General features: G+C 39.9%; 1 protein-coding gene across 1 annotated transcript; it reads left to right on the top strand.

The window, feature by feature from the left end:
* Positions 1-283: 283 nt before the first annotated feature.
* On the top strand, positions 284-17392 carry GLDN (gliomedin). The gene is made up of 9 exons (XM_009644007.2): positions 284-329; positions 2638-2655; positions 3891-3998; positions 5958-6104; positions 6796-6921; positions 12524-12604; positions 12686-12811; positions 13545-13695; positions 16933-17392. Exons 1-9 carry the CDS (start codon positions 287-289, stop codon positions 17390-17392), a joined length of 1260 nt encoding a protein of 419 aa, XP_009642302.1. The 5' UTR covers positions 284-286.
* Positions 17393-18272: the final 880 nt, after the last annotated feature.

The following is an 18272-nucleotide window of genomic DNA, read 5'->3' on the forward strand; positions in this document are numbered from 1 at the left end:
TTAACACCCAGATGGTGTGTGGAGTTGTCTACCCAATATTTTCTTCCTATTTTCGGTAAGGTTTAAAATGAGGCATTTTGAACAGATTCCTATGAGGAAATCTCTGCCTGGGGAGGTGGATGGTGCCACAATGTTAAGGCAGTTCTAAACAGTTTGTTTTCATAAGCACAGAGTAGGCAGCTGTGTCTTTGTTTTGGGAATTATTTCTGTAGGCAAAGTAAGCTGGGTACTTTTATGGCATGCATTGTTTTCAACTTCACTTTCTTTGCAATATTAGGTCCGAGTGATGGTGGATTTGTGTAACAGCACAAAAGGGATATGCTTAACAGGTATGTTTATTGCCTCAAGCATTGCACGTCCATTGCCTTCAGGAATACAGAATTAGAATGCTTTCAATGAACTTGAGGTCAATGACTATGTCAAGGAACTACGCCATTTACTCTATCAGCATTTACATATCAGTTGTGTTATTTATTAAAAAAAGGTAATAGGTGCTACTTTGGGACTTACCTATACCTATTTACTATAAATGCTGGCATTTAAAGAGCTCAGTTGAAGTTACTTGGAGCTATTTCTTTCCCGTGTAATTTTCATAAGCATATCTTACAGACTTGGGTGTTTAAAATGCTAGTTGAGGCTTAGTCTTGGTATTTTTATGCATGTCCCTGCACTTCAAGGCTAACATGGGATGAACATAGAGGGTGCAGAAACTTGCTTCCATTGTTGTAACTGCTGTGGAGTGGTGGGACGTAGATGAGCAATGTGTCTGCCTCCCCGCCTTGGCCATGGTAACAGGATGCTGGGTTTCGTGTGTTACCAGTGAGGAGCTGGAACAGCTGATGACTGGGACAAGAGGAGATGTGGGAAGTTTCTACGTGGTTTGGTGAAGAGAAAGTTGGGTAGTAGCCAATTTAAGGACTATGGTCCAGCTCCTAAGTCTGTAACAGACCGAGTCACGTGTTCTTTCTTGAAATGAGAAGAGTGGAAATAACCCACTTTTTATGAGTTTCAGAAAACGCTTCACTTGCTGTCTGGTTTCTATTTTCAAACAGCTATAAGGTCCATTTGGCTCAAATGATTTCAGTGTAAATGAGAATTACCATAGAACACGCACATGTTAAATACTTCTTCTGAAATTGTAAATCAGTTCTGATTGCAGCTGAGGCCAAAGCACAGACAACCCAGAAGTTTCTTTCTTTGGGCTCCAGACTTCTGAATTCATGCTGCTCAGTGCCTTCTGCACCTTTTTGCTCTCTTGACACTTAAATTTTGTCTCTGTTACTGGCTTTCTTTGCTATAGGTCTCTGTGACATTTGCTGCTTTTCAAGCACTTTTCTTATTTATCTTATGCTTATACAAGGGTAAGCAAGAGCCTCAGTTTTTGAGATGAGAAAGTAATTGGATGCACTAATGGACGTGACATCGTAGTGAGGAAAAAATGGTCATTTGCTGGAAAATTGGCAGAAAGATGTTAATTGATGTTACTGCCTGTACTGATTAAAAGAGATAATTGCTGTAACGGTATTATAAAATGATTTTCACTTTACTCATAATGCTTTCTAATTAATGCTGAAAATTGTCATCTTTAGGGAAATGTAGTAATTACTGTTATTTGCTGCTGTAGAGAGTTTTGTTGAAACAAGACAGTACTTTGTTGGCTGGATAAAAATGTTCACAGAACTAATTTGGTTCTTTAATTGCAGCTACCACCTTTCTTTGTATTCTCCTAACGTGCTTTTCCTATTTGTTTTTTTTTTTTTTTAATTTGTTTTTTTCTTTTAAAATGTGTATTGGGTATCTTAGAAGATAAATCTTGTTACAGAAATATTTCTGGTTTACTCTTGCTTCACTCTTGCCTGCTCTGCTTTCTTCTCATTAAGGCCCTATAAGTGAACTAAGTCAGAGCGAGCGAGACAGGTTTTAGTGTCTTACGTGTTGCTGAAGAAGTGAAGCAAGCCCGATTTCTAACATACCAGCCAGGTTCTGTAGGGAGCTTGGTCCAGTCTGGAGAACAACTACATGTGAAAAGCCTGATTGTGGTTTAGATGTCAGCAATAGCAATGACAAGACTATTTCTTCCCCCCTATATAAGTAGTCTGAATCCTGAATGGCAATGAAATATCCATAAAACATGGAGAAGTGCAGCATGTATTTTTAAATGTATTTTCAATGGGGTTTTTAATTGTGACGTTCATCAGTGTTGTAAAGCTATTCTGCTGCTGCTAGTACGGGATCTTGGGGAGCACTTAGATAAAGGAAGCATAACGATCGTAGGACACCTTGTGCCCGTGGCTTTGTAAAGGCACCAAAGCCCCTGGCAGTGAGATTACGTTGTAGAGGGGGTTGGTTGTCAAACCTTTATCAACTGCAATCTGCAAAAAGCAAAACGTACATATGTAACTGCATTTAAGGATACTCTGTCAGTAAGTCTGAGTTTCTGCTAGTGCTCAAATAGTTATTTCTAATACAAACCAGTTAAATCCAGAGGTGTTCATTTTGAAATTGGAGGGGCTTTCCTCCCCTTTTAATGTTCTGCTCTAATGCAAATCAATTCATTTTGGATTTGCTTTTTGTTTTCTTGCTTCATTAAACTCACCATTTCTTCTTTCTTGTGTTTTTTTGCTTGTTCGTGTGTAGGCCCCCCAGGTCCCCCAGGTAAGATATGTGGACAATTGCAGTAACATTTTTGGGTAATTGAAACAGTTGCTGGTACAAAATGTCGAAAGGTAGAAATGTATCTTTTACAGAATAGTCTTCCTTTTACTAATTAGAATGAGGGAGGGTTGAATGACTGCCTGCCTTTATACTTTTTGTATTTAGGTCAACTCATGCCCCTTCTGAGAGGGGGGAGGTTTTAGGCATTATGCTTTTCTAGTGAAGAGACTAGTTTCACATTTCAAATTACTAAAACATATTTGATCAAACCCAGATGGAATTAAGACTGTTTCAGTAGCTTTTAGCTGAACAGGGGAGTACATGTGCCCCCACCCCAAGTAAACTGATATTATAATTTAATACTAAAAACATCTCTCAAAAATGTTGGTTACTGATTCCACCCTCCCACCTCTTCCATAACTTTTCCTCCTTTCATATTTAATCCTCTCTCTCTGCTCTCACTCGTGGTTGCTAGGCTATCTGGATGGTTACTTGCTTCCCTCCTGTGCTGCTTTAGCTGTGGGTCTGCTTGGGATAATTCTCTATCAGAAAAATACCAGCTGCTTTTTGTTTGTGGGGGTTCAAATAGCAGCGAAGAGGGAGCGATGTCTTCTGTATCAACCAGTCGTGGTTTGGCACTACCATGTTCTGAACAAGTAGGTAAATGCTTTGCTTGTGTTAGGTTAGTCCACTGTCATGAGCAAACTTTGAAGTTTATGTGGCTTGTGGAAGATGCTATAGTCCCTGTCAAATTCAGAAACAGGATGGGTTCCAATGTGTTTGTCCTTGGAGTAGAATCCAAAAGGCTGATCTGTGCTGGCCTTAATGTAAATGCGTGTGCAGTATTCATTGCAGTCAGTTTCCTTATGCTAAGGCCGGGGCAAACAAGCACCTTACCTTTAAGTTTGGTCTCATAGTTTTTTGTTTGTTGTGGGTGGGTGGGTTTTGTTTGTATTGTTTGGTTTGGTTGGGTGGTGGGTATTTTTGATATTTGGGGTTGGGGTTTTTTGTTGTTGTTGTTGTTGGTTTTGGTTTTGTGTGGTTTTTTTTTTTTTTGTTTGGGTTTTTTTTTAAGGAGGATACTCTATTGGCATGGAGGGACATAATGGCCAGTTAGTGGATTTTGTGTGTCTAAAGAATATATATAAAAAGCCATACTATATGTCAATATAGTAGATCTAAAGATAAATTGCATTTAACAGTGACAATTCAGTTATGCTGTTGGGTTTGTTCAGGGCCTCCCGGACTTGATGGACTGCCTGGCTACAACGGATCAGATGGAGTCCCAGGTATACCAGGACAAAAGGGAGAACCAGGAATAAATGGAAAAAGAGGAAAAATAGGTATTTCTTTTGGTTGTTGTTTAAAAAAGAAATCCTTTCTTACTGTTATATTCAGATGTAGTTACTTTCAGATGTTTGTACAGGGAGAAGGGTTTCAATGTTTACAAGGAAGTTGCATGTTACAGAACTCTGTAGCATTTATTGTCTTACACTGAGCTTTGGTCAGTAACTTCAGATTACTGCACAGTGAGGAAGATGGTATACATACTCTGTAGAGTTTTGCAAATTAAAGCTGTTGAATGCATTTAATGGAATCTCAGTATTCTGAACTTGCTAGTAAATACTGTTATTGTAAGAATATTTCCATTCCCTCAACCTTCCAACACAATGGCCTTTGTCTTCAGATGTCTTAAAAAAAGAAGGCCAGAGTTTGGGGGTGGAAGCTGTTATATGTTACCATGGTTTTGGTTCCAGAGTTCCAGATTCATAATAACTATGGCAGGAGCAGCATATTTCCATATTTTATTTTGAAACTCTTGGAGCAGCTTTTTTTTTTTTTTTTTTTTAAGTTCCAGATAAACTCTGTAATGTGGTAGGGTCTTTAGGTACTATTTTAATGCAGCTGACGCAGAGCAGCTCTGCTAAATAGTCCATAGGCTGTGTGTAGCCCACAAGCAATTTTCTGATGCTGGTTAAAGAAACTATCTGGCCTAACATTGATGGGACCATGATGTGTTTCTGCTAAGAACAGAGAGAATCAGCAGCAGAAACGCTGTCTCTCTTGGCTGCCCAGCTCATCAGCACTGGAGGGAATGGGTTGGGGCAGAGGCTGACTGTAGAGCTCAGTAGCAGACCTGGCACCCTAGATCCAACACCTGGGCGGTGGCTGAAAGGGCAGGGTGGGCACATTCCTGGATGTGCTCAAAGCCTGGAAACTATGAGAAGTTGTAACTGGTTTACCTGCTGCCTTATCTGAGGCACAACAGCTATGTGCAAGCACTGATGGATAATTGGTGCCTTCAGGGCAGAGTGAGAAAGCAGTGGGTGGTTCGTGGTAGGAGGGTAATGAGACAAAAGGGCATCAGAATGGTAGAACTGAGAGGGGGCAGAGAGGAGGAGGTGGATGAGCAGACGGGCTGATGTTAGCAGACTGGTATTTTTAGTGGCCCATCTATTATTCTGGCTTTTGCACCTAGCCGTGTGGGCTTGCTGGCAGGTACAAGTGGAAGAGTCGTCTGTTATATTTTGAGACACTATGTGGTCTGTCACTTCAGTATCCCCCACAAATTTTTAAAATTGGAAATGAAAATGAAAACCGGTCTTCGGAGAGTCAGGTGGCAATTGTGCCAAAGACATGTTTCCGATTTCACCCCAAAACTGTGATTCTGTTTCTGATTTCACAAAATCAATTTAAATAATAAAACCACAAGTAGAAAACAAAGCATTTTCTTTTCAAGTATTAGCAAATGTAATATATTTGAAACCTATGCCTGCCAGAACATTGACATTTCTATTTGCACAACTGTTTTGTTTCTTTCTCCTAAAGCACAAAAATATGATCTGCCACAAAAGTAGAGGGTGCAAGGGTTTTCTGTGTGGGTTGTTTTTGTTTTTTTTTTTTTAACTTTAGGAAAAAGTCTAGAAGAACCATGAAAATGCCCTTCTTTAATGCCTTACAAATGTGAAATAAGTATATTGCTTCACATCTTCCCTTAATATTCCTACTTACCCAGAAATCCCCCAGCCAGTGTTAATGAGGCCCAGGTCTGTGTGTTTCATGTTCAAAGCTCAGAGCTCACTCGGTAAGGAATGTGTCATTTGCACCAAAGGGATCTTACGCCGCTTCCCTTCGTGTTAGGTCATATCATTGTTTTGAAATCAGAACAAATTACAGCTACCCAGTTAAATACAGGTGAAAAAAACAACTAGAGTGAATATGTTTCGTATTAAAAAAAATGTATTGATTGATGCTTAATACTGGAACAGTGTTCTCGGTACTGAAATGCTTTTTATCTGTAGGTGTACCAGGACCAAAAGGTGATCAAGGACAGAAAGGAGAACCTGGAGAAATGGGTTTACCTGGCAAGGATGGCATGCCAGGGGGAAAAGGCGCAAGAGGAGCAAAGGGTGAAAAGGGGGATGCAAACAATGATGTGATATTAGAAGGTAGGAAGAAGTGCTCTTAGGAGCTCTCTTGCAACAGCATACTTGACAGAAAAAGATACACTCTGCTTCTGAAGCACGAATGTGATCGCATGAGTAGGACCAGCCAGCATAACCGTGTTATCTGCAGTGCAGTCTGAGTATTGCTCTGCCCAGCAGATTATGTTCTCTTAATGCAAGTCTTCACAAAAGCTTTTCTGCCTGGGCTCTGGGTTGAGGTGTACGTGAATTCCAGCCTTTCCGGTACACTTCCAGACAACTGACCTCCTCCTGCTCTTCCTTGCAGCGTAGTTTTATTTTTCTATTAAAAAATGAGGGGTGGATTTCCACTCAGGAATACATGAAGCAGCCACAAATATAAGCTGTGTAAAATTATAGCACTGTAGCCTCTGAAGTTGAGGTCTTAGAATACCGTAAGTAAAAGGCAACAGTGCTTTATAACTCTCTAATGTGCCTGTAACTCAGAGAGATAAATGACATTCATGTCCTACAACTTGAGAAGTTCTGTATGGTTCACCTTCTAACAAACAGCATCCCAGTGAATTTATTGCACCATATTTCTGTATGCAGAAACCTTTTAAGAGAGAGGCTGGTTTAGAGATCTCTCAAACTCCATCATGTGGACACGTACAGTTCTCTGCAGGTTGCCTGATGCCTGCGGGGCCTGTGACTTTGTACTCTGTTTTGTCCATAGGTGCAAAAGGTGAACCTGGACCCCCAGGACCCCCTGGACCACCTGGACCCCCAGGGCCTCCGGGCAAACGTAAAGGTAAAGGTAAAGCACAGCTTCAGGAGAACATATACAGCAGCAAATGCACAGGTTAGTTCTTTCCAGTGTTCTTTTTAGTATTATAAACAGGTTCAAGATTAAACCCATTGTTCCAAGTCTCACAAAGCAGTAAGCATGTGTTTAATTTTGGTGGCATCAGTAAAACTGCACAAATTTAAAGCTGAGCATGTGCTTAGGTGTTTTGCTGAAATATAATTTGGATAAGGCAGCAAGCTATCTCCAGTATAATATTAGTCTTTTAATCATGCTGTGCTAATGCTCAGGCAAAATATTTACATATGGTGTTTTCTGTTAGATGGGATATATTTGGAAAGTAAGAGAAATGCAGTTGAATTTTTTAACTTTTTTTTTTTTTCCCTGAATTTTAATTTTACATGTAAATGTAACAACTGTTAACCAGGCTACATCTCACTGTATTCTACAAGATGAAATTGCCTGGTCATTGGCAGAACTGGAGCAAGCTGGAACTAGCTAAGACTTTTAAAAGCTAGAGGAATACAAAAGGATTCTCTGAGACTTGTGTTTTGAGTATGTAAGTTTTGGAGCAGGGTGATCTTGAGTTCTTTTCCGTTGTTGCCATTTATCATTGGTGTACCGCGAATGACAGGTGGTGCATCATGACTCCGTTTTATTTCCTTTACCGTAGCTCTGTTGGTGAGATATATGGCTAATTCTAGTATTCAGAAAGGTAAAATTAAAGACACCGTATATTCCCTTCAAACTGCGGCTGCAAATTCAACAGCAGATACTGTTAGAACCAAACTATGAGTATTCAGACTGGCAGGTCATAGACTGTATGCTGAAGTGTAGCAGCTGCCACACCTTTTTCTTTTTTTAAGTCACTGATTAGAGTGTTGACATAATTAAGAGTTTGCCATGAGCTATCTCTGGCATGATTTTCAGGTGTGCTGGATACCAGTAAATCCTCATGGATTAAACTTGATATTGTGGGTTGTTGAAAAATCACGTCAGTGTTTCATGTTGCAACTTCTGGCCATGCTTTAGAAGATCTTTTTCTCAAACAGATTAAAGTTGTGCCTCAGATAAAATCCAGGTGTGTGTGTGTGTGCATGTGCCCACGCATGTGTTATAGTGAGGAAAGCGCTGCCTCTGCTGTGTGGAGCACATAGGAGGTTAGCTGGCATGTATCTCCTCCTCCAGCAGGTGGCTGGTTGGGACTGCTCTGCTGTCTTCAACAGTGGGTTTTGTAAATACTTGACAGATAGACTGTACTGAGCATGTTGATTCCACGCCTGACGTTTATATGGTTTTAAATATATTATTAATAGCTAAATGCTTTGTGGAAGAAAGTGTTGGTGTCAATGTGATACCAAAGACTATATTCATATTCTAAAAACCTACTGTAAATGCATTTCTTACTATATTTTTACAGATATTATTATATGTATCATAGAAAAATTTTATTTTAAACTGGATTTTTCAGATAGGCTTGAATTTCTTTTTTGCATGTTTGCGTGGGAATAGTTTCTGAGAGGCTAACGGGGATGTTGAGACTCTGAAATATTTGCAACTTTTTTCATCAACTTTATTTTCAACAACATTGAAAAGAAAATGTAATCTCTGTGATCTTTGATCCTTCTAATGCTCTAAACAATTCTGGTTTGAAATAGAAGGATTAAATGAGGGTTTGTTTTTTCTAATGCTTCTCAGTGCCAGTTCAGGCACATGGATGCAGAGGGAGTGGGCACAGCTGGGAATGCTGGTGCATGGAAATCAAGGATGTTCTTACTCATTTTGTTGTGAAAATCAGCAGCTACATTTTAAAAGTATTTCATGATAGATGTCTGAAGTTGATGGACTTTTGAAAATTTTGTCCAAAAATGCTGTCATACATTCCTGAAAACAGTCTCAAAAAAAAAAAAAAAATCTGGTTTTGAGACTTGCATTTCAAATAATTTCTATGTACTGGAAGAGGAGAGCCCTTTTTTTTAATTCTTTTTTTAGCAGTAGTAGATGAGAGGAGCTGGTGGTATGGATGCTCAGGAACATGGGTTCTATGAACATTGTGGTATTGTGATAACTGGAAAATTTTGGTTCAAGGTATTAGCTGATTATAGGAAGCAAAGAGAAGCTGGTGCAAGAACAGCACTGCGTTTTTCTAGCTTACTCCAGTTTGGGAATGGATCTCCATACTGGGTCTGGCTGTCCTTGTCTCTTACCACCGGATGGTGCTTCATTGGAGGTAGTTGTGGCTTTCAGTGACTGTTGCTACCCCTACACTTCTGGGATGAATTTTCCTCCCAGGTGAGATGCCCGTTTTCAGGGAGGTCAGAGCGATCCTATAAAATAGCAAAGGATGTCTCAGGTACTGATCTTCCACGTTTCTGGAAAAGAGGAGAGTTATCTGTGACAGTGTTTGGGAAAGTTGGGTTTCCTTTGTAATCGGGGATGTAGTTTCTTGATAGGCATGCCAAAAGGGGAGAGCACAAGAACTCTGTCCAGTTATTAAGTGTGAAACAAGCAGAGCAGTTTGTATGTCTCACTATTAATAGGGTGATATGTTTTTATGTCACCATCATTCTGCACAGCTTGCTGAGATGAATCATAGAATCATAGAATCATAGAATGTTTTGGGTTGGAAGGGACCACTAGAGGTCATCGAGTCCAACCCCCCTGCAGTCAGCAGGGACACCGCCAACTAGATCAGGTTGCTCAGAGCCCCATCCAACCTGGCCTTGAATGTTTCCAGGGATGGGGCCTCCACTACCTCTCTGGGCAACCTGTTCCAGTGGTTTACCACCCTCATTGTAAAGAATTTTTTCCTTATATCTAGCCTAAACCTACCCCGATTTAGTTTAAAACCATTACCCCTTGTCCTAACGCAGCTGGCCCTACTAAAAAGGTTTTCCCCCTCTTTCCTATAGGCCCCCTTTAGGTACTGAAAGGCCGCAATCAGGTCTCCCCGCAGCCTTCTTTTCTCTAGACTGAACAAGCCCAACTCTCTCAGCCTGTCCTCATAGGAGAGGTGCTCCAGCCCTCGGATCATTTTAGTAGCCCTCTTCTGGACCCGCTCCAACACTTCCATGTCCTTCTTGATGAAAAATCAAGATGAAAAATCTTTTAAAATTACTATTGTAAATGCTATTAACCAGTGAATATTTAATACTGGGTGGAACATATATCAATTATTTCCGCCTCTTATTTTTAATATAGCATGTAATTATAATTGAAGTAGCATGTAAGAACCTCAGTCAGGAGATTCTGGGTATTGAAGTATCAGAACAGAGCCCAAAGAGCCTCCTTACAATGGAAAGTAAAGAGCAGGAGCAGAAATCTCATCCTATTTGAAATTCAGAAATGCATGAACTGTTGGACCATTTTCTCAGGCAGCCTCTTTTCAAGTGTTGAAACAGCCTGAAGTGCTTTGGAGAATAAGCTGTCTGATGGCTTTCTGATGGATTTTAAACCCCAGTGTGCAAATGGGAGTTAAATAACTCCACAAAGATGAGATCGTCCTCAATGAGCATTGACGTTTTATGAGTCAGTAGGCTGTGAGATATTAGTACCAAAATTCAAAGTATAAACCAGCTTTTGTAATTAAATATTCACATCTCTCTGAAGAAAAGAGACTGCACATGCTGATTTACAACTGTAATTCACTTATTACATAAGAATACAAGAATGGCTTCTTTAATTTAAATTTTGAATCAGTTAAAACTTTATTTCTTTAAGCTAAGAGAGTAATTAGTTGGAAGCTCAGGTGTATTTGTTCCCAATGGTAATGTTAGATAATTCTAGAAGAAGCAAAACATCCCTGCTCCATGCTCCCTCGCTCCATCCTTCCCACCACCCCCAGACCAAATCAGTATTTGAATGTCTTCTAAACTCCATTAACTCTCAACTAGAATATTTTATGATGGGAATCAGTAAGATATTTATCTTTTTTTTTTTTTTTTTTTTTGGTGGAAAGGAAGCAGTGAAAATTTCACATGGGAGTATCTGATTGAAAACTGTCTTTTTAATCTTCGTTGCTTCCTGCTCCAGGCAGCTGGAAGTCCTCAGGGAGTATTGCAAATACTCCCAAATGCAAACAGTGCACCCAGCTTCACTACAGACACTGACCTGGTCCTTGACCATTCCACAGTCTTAGATAAACTATGGTATAGGGAACTGCTCATTCAATTAGCTGGATCTATCAGACTCAGCCCAGGAAAATTAACTTGTGTGATGCAACTTACAATTTCCACTGAGTGGGTTCCTTTTCTGGGGTATTTTGACAATATTTTGAGATCAGAAGCTGGAAAGGGATCTGGAGGGATTGCGAGATTCTAGCTATAGGCATTCATCTTCCCATGGCGGGATTCACTGTGCGTGCCTAATTTTGGAGGTGTGCTGTGATCACTTACAAACCTTCAGTGTCGCATCACCAAATGCCCCAGATAAATGGTGGGAGCAGTGTGTGGTGTCCTTGCTCTGTTTTGGAGTAGTTTCCTTCTGCATGAACAAGGAGAGGCTATAACCTAAAGGAGAAAACAACAATGCCAGTATAATCTGTCCCTTCTTTCCGGAGTGTCACAGTACCCTTTCAGCATTACTTTACAGTTATTTAATGTTTTTACTCTTTCTCATTTAAACTTCATCACAGCCCTGTAAATCCCAGAAATATATTGGAAAGCGACAACAAAAATGCATGTCCAAAAGAATTTGCAGTCTGTGTGTCAAGCAGGGTGAAATGTATGAGGAGATGAAAGTTAAGAATGGAATTAGAAAACAAGGCTACAGTGAAATCCGGGATATCTTCAGCGAAGAGCTGAGAACTGTTCCCTCTGGTTATTCATTCTAAGCACACTGAAATGTGTTGCATGGTTTTAAAGGCAGAAGAGGTATCTGGGTTCAGAGAAAAAGGTCCATAAATAATATCATTGAGGCATTATTTTAACAGTAAATGCTAAGAGAAAACCCAACCAAAGTTACTCTTTAAATTGTTGAGGAGTAGAGAAAAACATTTCCAGGTGTTTATTTGTTTCTAATGTGAACCATTTCTATGTGTGTAAGGAATACAGCGTGTAATTTCCCTTAGTCTTTCATCTTGGTTCTTTAATGGCACCGATGACTGACCTGCATCAGTGTATGTGTTAGCACTTTATTGGTGTCTCTGGTATTAACAGCACCAGCAAAGCTTGCGGTGGTGCCTACAGAATACACCCCCTCTGCTGGTGTGGGTAGATTTGGGCACGAAGCTTTTGAGTTTAGCCATCACTCGTTCCCAAGAAAGCATTTTTGATATTACTGCTAAATCAGCCAGCTGCCAGCTATCTCAGTTGTCCAAAGTTATCTGAGGAAAGGGGCAACACTGTCTTTCTAAGCAGCTATTCGGAAATTCACAACTAAGGAATAAAATCTGTTGAGCAAAGTTAGTGACTCCTCAAAGCTGACGGTCAGCCTGCAACTTTAAGGAAACAAACCAGCCCGAACACTTCATTTCCTTGGCAGAAGTGAGAGCAAATCTTTTTATATATCATTTTTTGACCAGATCAACCTAAGCGTTTTTTCCCAGATGAAACAAAATCCCAGTTGTCATTCCTTTATTTCAGTGGAGTCACTGATGTGCACATCTGTCATATTTAATATAGAGAAATGACGTTTCACCCTTTCTCTCTCTCAACTCCAGGTGAGACTTGTGCTGTACCTAATGATGATACCCTGGCTGGAAAAGCTGAAGACAGAACCCCTGGTCCTTCAAAAAAAGCTGGTAACCTGCTACAGAGTGTGACTAACTGCTACTTACTGTTTTAATGTCACAGGTAATGGACGTGTGCTTTTTCTCTACTAGAATGTGTCATAACATCTGTAGGAAGCCCTGTTCACTTTGTCAGTGTACAGCAAACGTTCGGAACTTGGATGCGGGAACCTGCAAATATAAGTGATGAACGGATTTGGCTTACCATGCATTTTTCAGGTACACTAGTAGTAGTCGCTGATCAAAAATCAGTTGTTATACTAACATTGCTTTATTAATTCCTTCCACCTAAATATTTCTTATCAAGTATGATGGGGTTTTTCTACCCACATCTTTTTTAGAGTATTTTCCATGTTGCCTGTACAATATGTGACTGTACATATGCTTATAGACGTCTGTAGTGTGTTTAGATGTTTTCAGAGTCAACATCAGATTTTGAAAATAGTTTGAGGCTTTTAGGGGTTTTTAACCAATCCAAGTTTAAATGCCTGTTGTTCCTGCCCTTTTATTATTTTCTTTCAACAGTTTCCTACGGCTTTACTTCCCTAAATTGTAGCCAGGAGTTTTGCCTTTTCATTTAGCCAGGCGTGAAAATGAATCAGATGCTGCATGAGCTACATTTAGTGCAGGAAAATTTCCAGTACCTAAGTGGAAAAAGGAAATGTGTGTAATTTCTGTCTATTTACCAACTGTGTTCAGAACTGGGGCCCATCAAGTCTGTGGGAAGCAGGCACTTCAACACCACCGCTACAGATTTTTTTTGGTTTTTTTGTGTTTGTCTCTGGATTATTTTATCATGTTCCAGCTAGTTGAACCACTGTTGAAAACACAGATACAGTTGTCTGTCAGATATTTGATTGAGATTGACTTTCAGTAGAGATTGAATTTTAGGGCAGAGATTTCAAAGTTAGATGAATGAAAGTCCTTTTTTCATGTCTTCCCCTTTGTTTAGGAAACTCTATAAAAGAATATGAGAATTCCAATGCCTTGCTGAACGACAGCTACAGGATCATTAACATCACAGGATTCTTTTACGGATGTGGTCATGCAGTACAAAACAATCATCTGTACTATCAAAAGGGAGGAACCAATGTCATTCTGAAGTAAGTCAGACATAGTTTGGGTTGGTGACAGAGGTGAACCTCAGCAAAGCAGACTGCTTTCATTGTGCCATTTGATGTTTCTTTGTGGTCCTGTCTAGAGTAGGAAGAATGGAGGAATGGTTCAGAATTCCTTCCAGAAGAGAATAACTCATTCTTTCCAATCTGTAACTAGAATGTGGGCCACTGGCCTTCCATCTGTTGTGCAGATGCTGTGGGAGGAGAGGAACTGGGAGGGTAGTCCAGGCCCATCACTCTGCTGTGGCCATCATTTCTTTAAGGATTGTTCAGCTCTGTGTCTAAGTGGTTAACCCAAGTAGTGCTGACAACTGGGCCTCCAGATTAACAAGATGCTGTGTGCAGAGGTGACAACAGATTTTTCTTTTGGCTATCCTGGGGTCCAGCAGGTTTCTATTATACATTACATTGCTGTGGGTGTTCTCGCACTTGGATTCTTTGTTGTGTTCATAATTGTGAGAAAGAAATGGGGACCGAGGAAGTTGGGTGTCAGAAAAATGTATTTGATTGAAAAAAAAAAAAAAAAAAAGCTGTGCATCTACCTGCATTGGAGTAAGAATTGGTTCAGCTGCAGTTTGGGGGACACAGGTGAGTGGTTGTGTGATTGTAGCCCACTTGTTGAACTTGGCTTTCCGGAGCTGCTTGCTGGGCTGATGCACTGCCTCGCTCTGGGACAGCACTGCTCTTAGCTGGTAGGGGTTGAGCTAATGCTGCTAGTGCAGAGGAGTGCACTGAGGCACCGGCCGAGGACATGGCGACCTGGAGAACTGCACATTCCGGTGTGGAGGAGTGGCTCCACTGTTTGATTTCCTTGTAATAAGAAGCTCCTACAACTCTCCCAATGTATCTCCCTGAATTGGAACTGGGAATTACATCTCTCTCTCTTCAGTTTCTACTGAGGACAGAGACAGACAATACAAATCAAAACCAAAATCTCATCTTGTGGGAAGAGCCAAAGACAGACAGTCCAAGGGCAAGTGAAAGATTGCATTTGCTTTCAAGTTCTCTTACACGACTCTGATGTTTGAGCCAAGAACATTGCTATACTTTGATGTCTATTCCCAAGCAGGTGTGAGTGCCGCCTTCCTATATTCCTTTGGATGCCAAGGAATGTGAGCAAGCTGCTTGGATTCTATAATATTTATTCTGCCAAAGACAAGCCCACTTTTTGGCAACCTCCTTCAAATATCTTAAGGGCTTTTTGTTTATACATCTGTGAAAGACCACCTCTGTCTGAGCAATACCCAGTGATAGGACAGAGGTTACTCACCTTTGCTCGGGTACCGTTAATTGGGAGAGGCCTTCACGTACAGATGAACACAAGTTATTTGTGGAATTTTCAAAACCTCTCCAAGAAGATGCTGAGAGATGGCCTTTCTGTTCAGTTATTCACTCTGCGATTATTTACTTCAGCACAGATAGAATGAGGCAGTATGAATTCTGTGACAGTGAAGTCCTTGATTTTGGACTGCAGAAAAGCTTCTGGATTTTTGTATTGATTTAATGGAAAGAAAAACATATTTAAAAAGAGTTTCCTGTCATATTTAAGAAGCTGGTAAAATCTAGGTTTGTCTGACCTTTGGTGGGTTATCTCATGATGGTCAGATCCCTGACACCCTTTGTTTCGTAACATGCTGGTATTTTTGGTTGACTTCATTCATCTTAGTGATCAGAAAAGTGTTGGTAGCTTGAGTTCCCTGCAGTTGATGAACATACTACACTATATCTTGTCATTTACCCCAAGGTGCCAGAAGATTAAGAAATTTCTGAACCATTTGGAGTTCTAGGCTAGACTGTCCTTGACTGGGGGAGTGGAGGAGAACCTCGGGGATGAAACCTCACTTTTCTGCTCCCTTCAGGATTTTCACATAAAAGAGGAAAAGACAGGGTGTTCTGTGTTGCAGATCTTGCGCATTTTTAATGAGTCTTGAGATGCCCTTTGCCTTGTTGGCTCTTTATGGAAAAAAATCCTGAAGAAAATCTGCATTTCTATGTGACTATTCCTGCTAAGGGCTGTCCTTGCCCTTGCATGAGGTGAAGTGACTAACAAACAGGATTACCTGGGTTGACACACATGTCCAGCCTTGAAGCCGTTTTTTTTATTATATGATGCTAGAATATGGAGCTGCTGCAGACATGAGTTTCACAGAAGCTGAGGGGAATCATCTAGTTAATCATTCTTGACTTTTCTTAGGATGATTTTTCCAGTATGTGCTATCCGTCTCTTCCACAGCAAAATTAATCTTCCAGTATTTTTCCTTATCTTGTAAGTTTCTGGATCTGAAATGTTCCTGTCACTAAGCCTGTCTTTTCAGAAAACTTTAGCTGTAGCAGATTCCTGGACTGAGTAATGTTTTTTCTCCATTTGAGGAATGGAGCTATACCGTTAGACAGAAGTCAGGCAATGAAATGTGCTTCATTACAGACAGGGTTACAAGGATAAAACACTCTCTCTGCCTTTGCTACAGTGATTAAATGCTAACTGTGAATGTGCCTTGAGAGTAGCTTATTACCCCCTTAAACTAGTAGAGGAACTCAATTTAGCTGCTCAGTGCTGCTGTCCTCAGATTATCATCATATTAAGGAATTTCAAGGAATAAAAACAATTTTATACATCAGAGATGAGACACTCAGGCTGTCCTGTTGGAGGCCAGCACGAGGTCAGAATTTTGGCTCTGCAAAAGTAGAATTTTTATTCCTTTGATGTTTACTTGAGCAAATCACTGCATTATCTGAACTGTTTTCAAAAGAGGAACTCTAAGACTAGGTGAACCCGCCCAGAATTCGTGCTGGTTTGGTCAATCACATTTTATCCCTTCAGTTCCCACCTAGTAGAAAGCAAACTTGGGTACAGATTTCACTTTGCAAGTCTGGGCCTTCACCTGGTATCTAATTCTTTTTCATACCCATTCCTTTCAGTTGCTTCTTTCATCCTAGTGATAATGAAGCTCATAGACTAAATAAAGTGAAACTCACCAAAGCGAGTTCATGCTCTTGTGCACCTTTTAGATTGGCTATTGCTTTGGAATTTTATCCTAGTGTTTTGGAAGGTGCTTTGCCTTGAGTGCTTCATCTTAAAAGACATCAGAATGGTCCTTGAACTCAAGTATTGTCAACACTGCTTCTATCAGTAATAAGGCACTCTGAATTGATTCAATCAACCAGCTGTATAAAATGAATTTTTAACACAACATACTGGATACTTACTTTATCTCATTTCAGACTTGGGCTTGATAAAGCATCGTTGGGCACACTGCTAATTGAAAATGCTTTGTATCATGGCCGTAACTACCTCTTCTCTAACTCGAAGACGTATTTCAACGTAGCAGTGGATGAGAAAGGTCTTTGGATTATATATGCCTCAAGCACTGACGAGAATATAATAGTAGCCCACGTTGATGAAGAGACCTTTTCAGTCATTCGGCATATCAATACTACATATCCTAAGTCCAAGGCTGGTAACGCATTCATAGCGTGCGGCATTTTGTATGTTACTGATACTAAGGATATGACCGTAAGTTTTGCTTTTGATTTATTGAAAGAGAAGCAGATTGATGCAAGGTTTGAGTTACGGTCTTCGCAGTCTGTTCTTGCTATGCTTTCATACAGTCTAAGAGATAAGAATTTGTATACGTGGGAGAATGGGAGCTTAATGGTATACCCTGTACATTTTGGCAGATGAATATATGTTAAAATATGTCATGTATGGGAGCCATGCTTGACTAAATAGATTATTTAAAGCTATATGATATAGACATGGGGGTCTCTTCATGTGGTGTAATTATCTATTCACTGGTGGTGGTTTGTGAGCGCCTAAAAGGGAGATCCGGCACCTTTGTACAAACACACTCCAATTATATAGGCCATTCTCGTCTTTTTAAAAGAATAGCTGTCCAATATTGCAGCTGGCACACAGTTAGCACAGACTTGCTTTTGTTTTTCCCCTGTTATTCAGCTGGTAATTATATCTAATGTACGTTGATTGTTCCATGGTCATGTGCACTGCAGAGACTATTTATAACTTTCAGTTGCAATCATCTTATCTGCAATCATTCTAGCCAGTGATTATGGCCTAGTATAAATGTCTAAATAATGAACTTCTGTGTACAAATACCTTTGTCATTTTCACTTAATACTTTCCACTGATTCTCTGTGAACTTTTTTTTTTGGACAAAGATATAGAGCTGTTAAAAATAATGGGGATGGAAATAGTTGTTGAAATAGAAAAAAAGCAGAAAGCTTCAAATTTGAAAAGTTCAGTCAACTGTGACATATTCAAAAGCAAAATCCAGCCCAAAGACAAGGAAAATGGGAATAATGGCATTATTAAGTATTGAATATACATGAAATTGTGTTTAGTAAATGGAGCGTTGGAAGAAAAGTAATGAGGTATAAAATTGAAGAAAAAAAATGTAAAACTTATGATTAAAATTCCCTTTTCTAACAGTGTTTGAGTTGCCTGTGTTACTGCAGACTCTTGCCACTCACTGCCATGTAAACTATACCACTGTAACTTGCTTATAACTCTACATAATTATAGTAAGATATATTTCTAAAAAAAA

The sequence above is a fragment of the Egretta garzetta genome, unplaced genomic scaffold (assembly GCF_000687185.1).
Source record: "Egretta garzetta isolate BGI_Z169 unplaced genomic scaffold, ASM68718v1 scaffold287, whole genome shotgun sequence".
Lineage (NCBI taxonomy): Eukaryota > Metazoa > Chordata > Aves > Pelecaniformes > Ardeidae > Egretta > Egretta garzetta.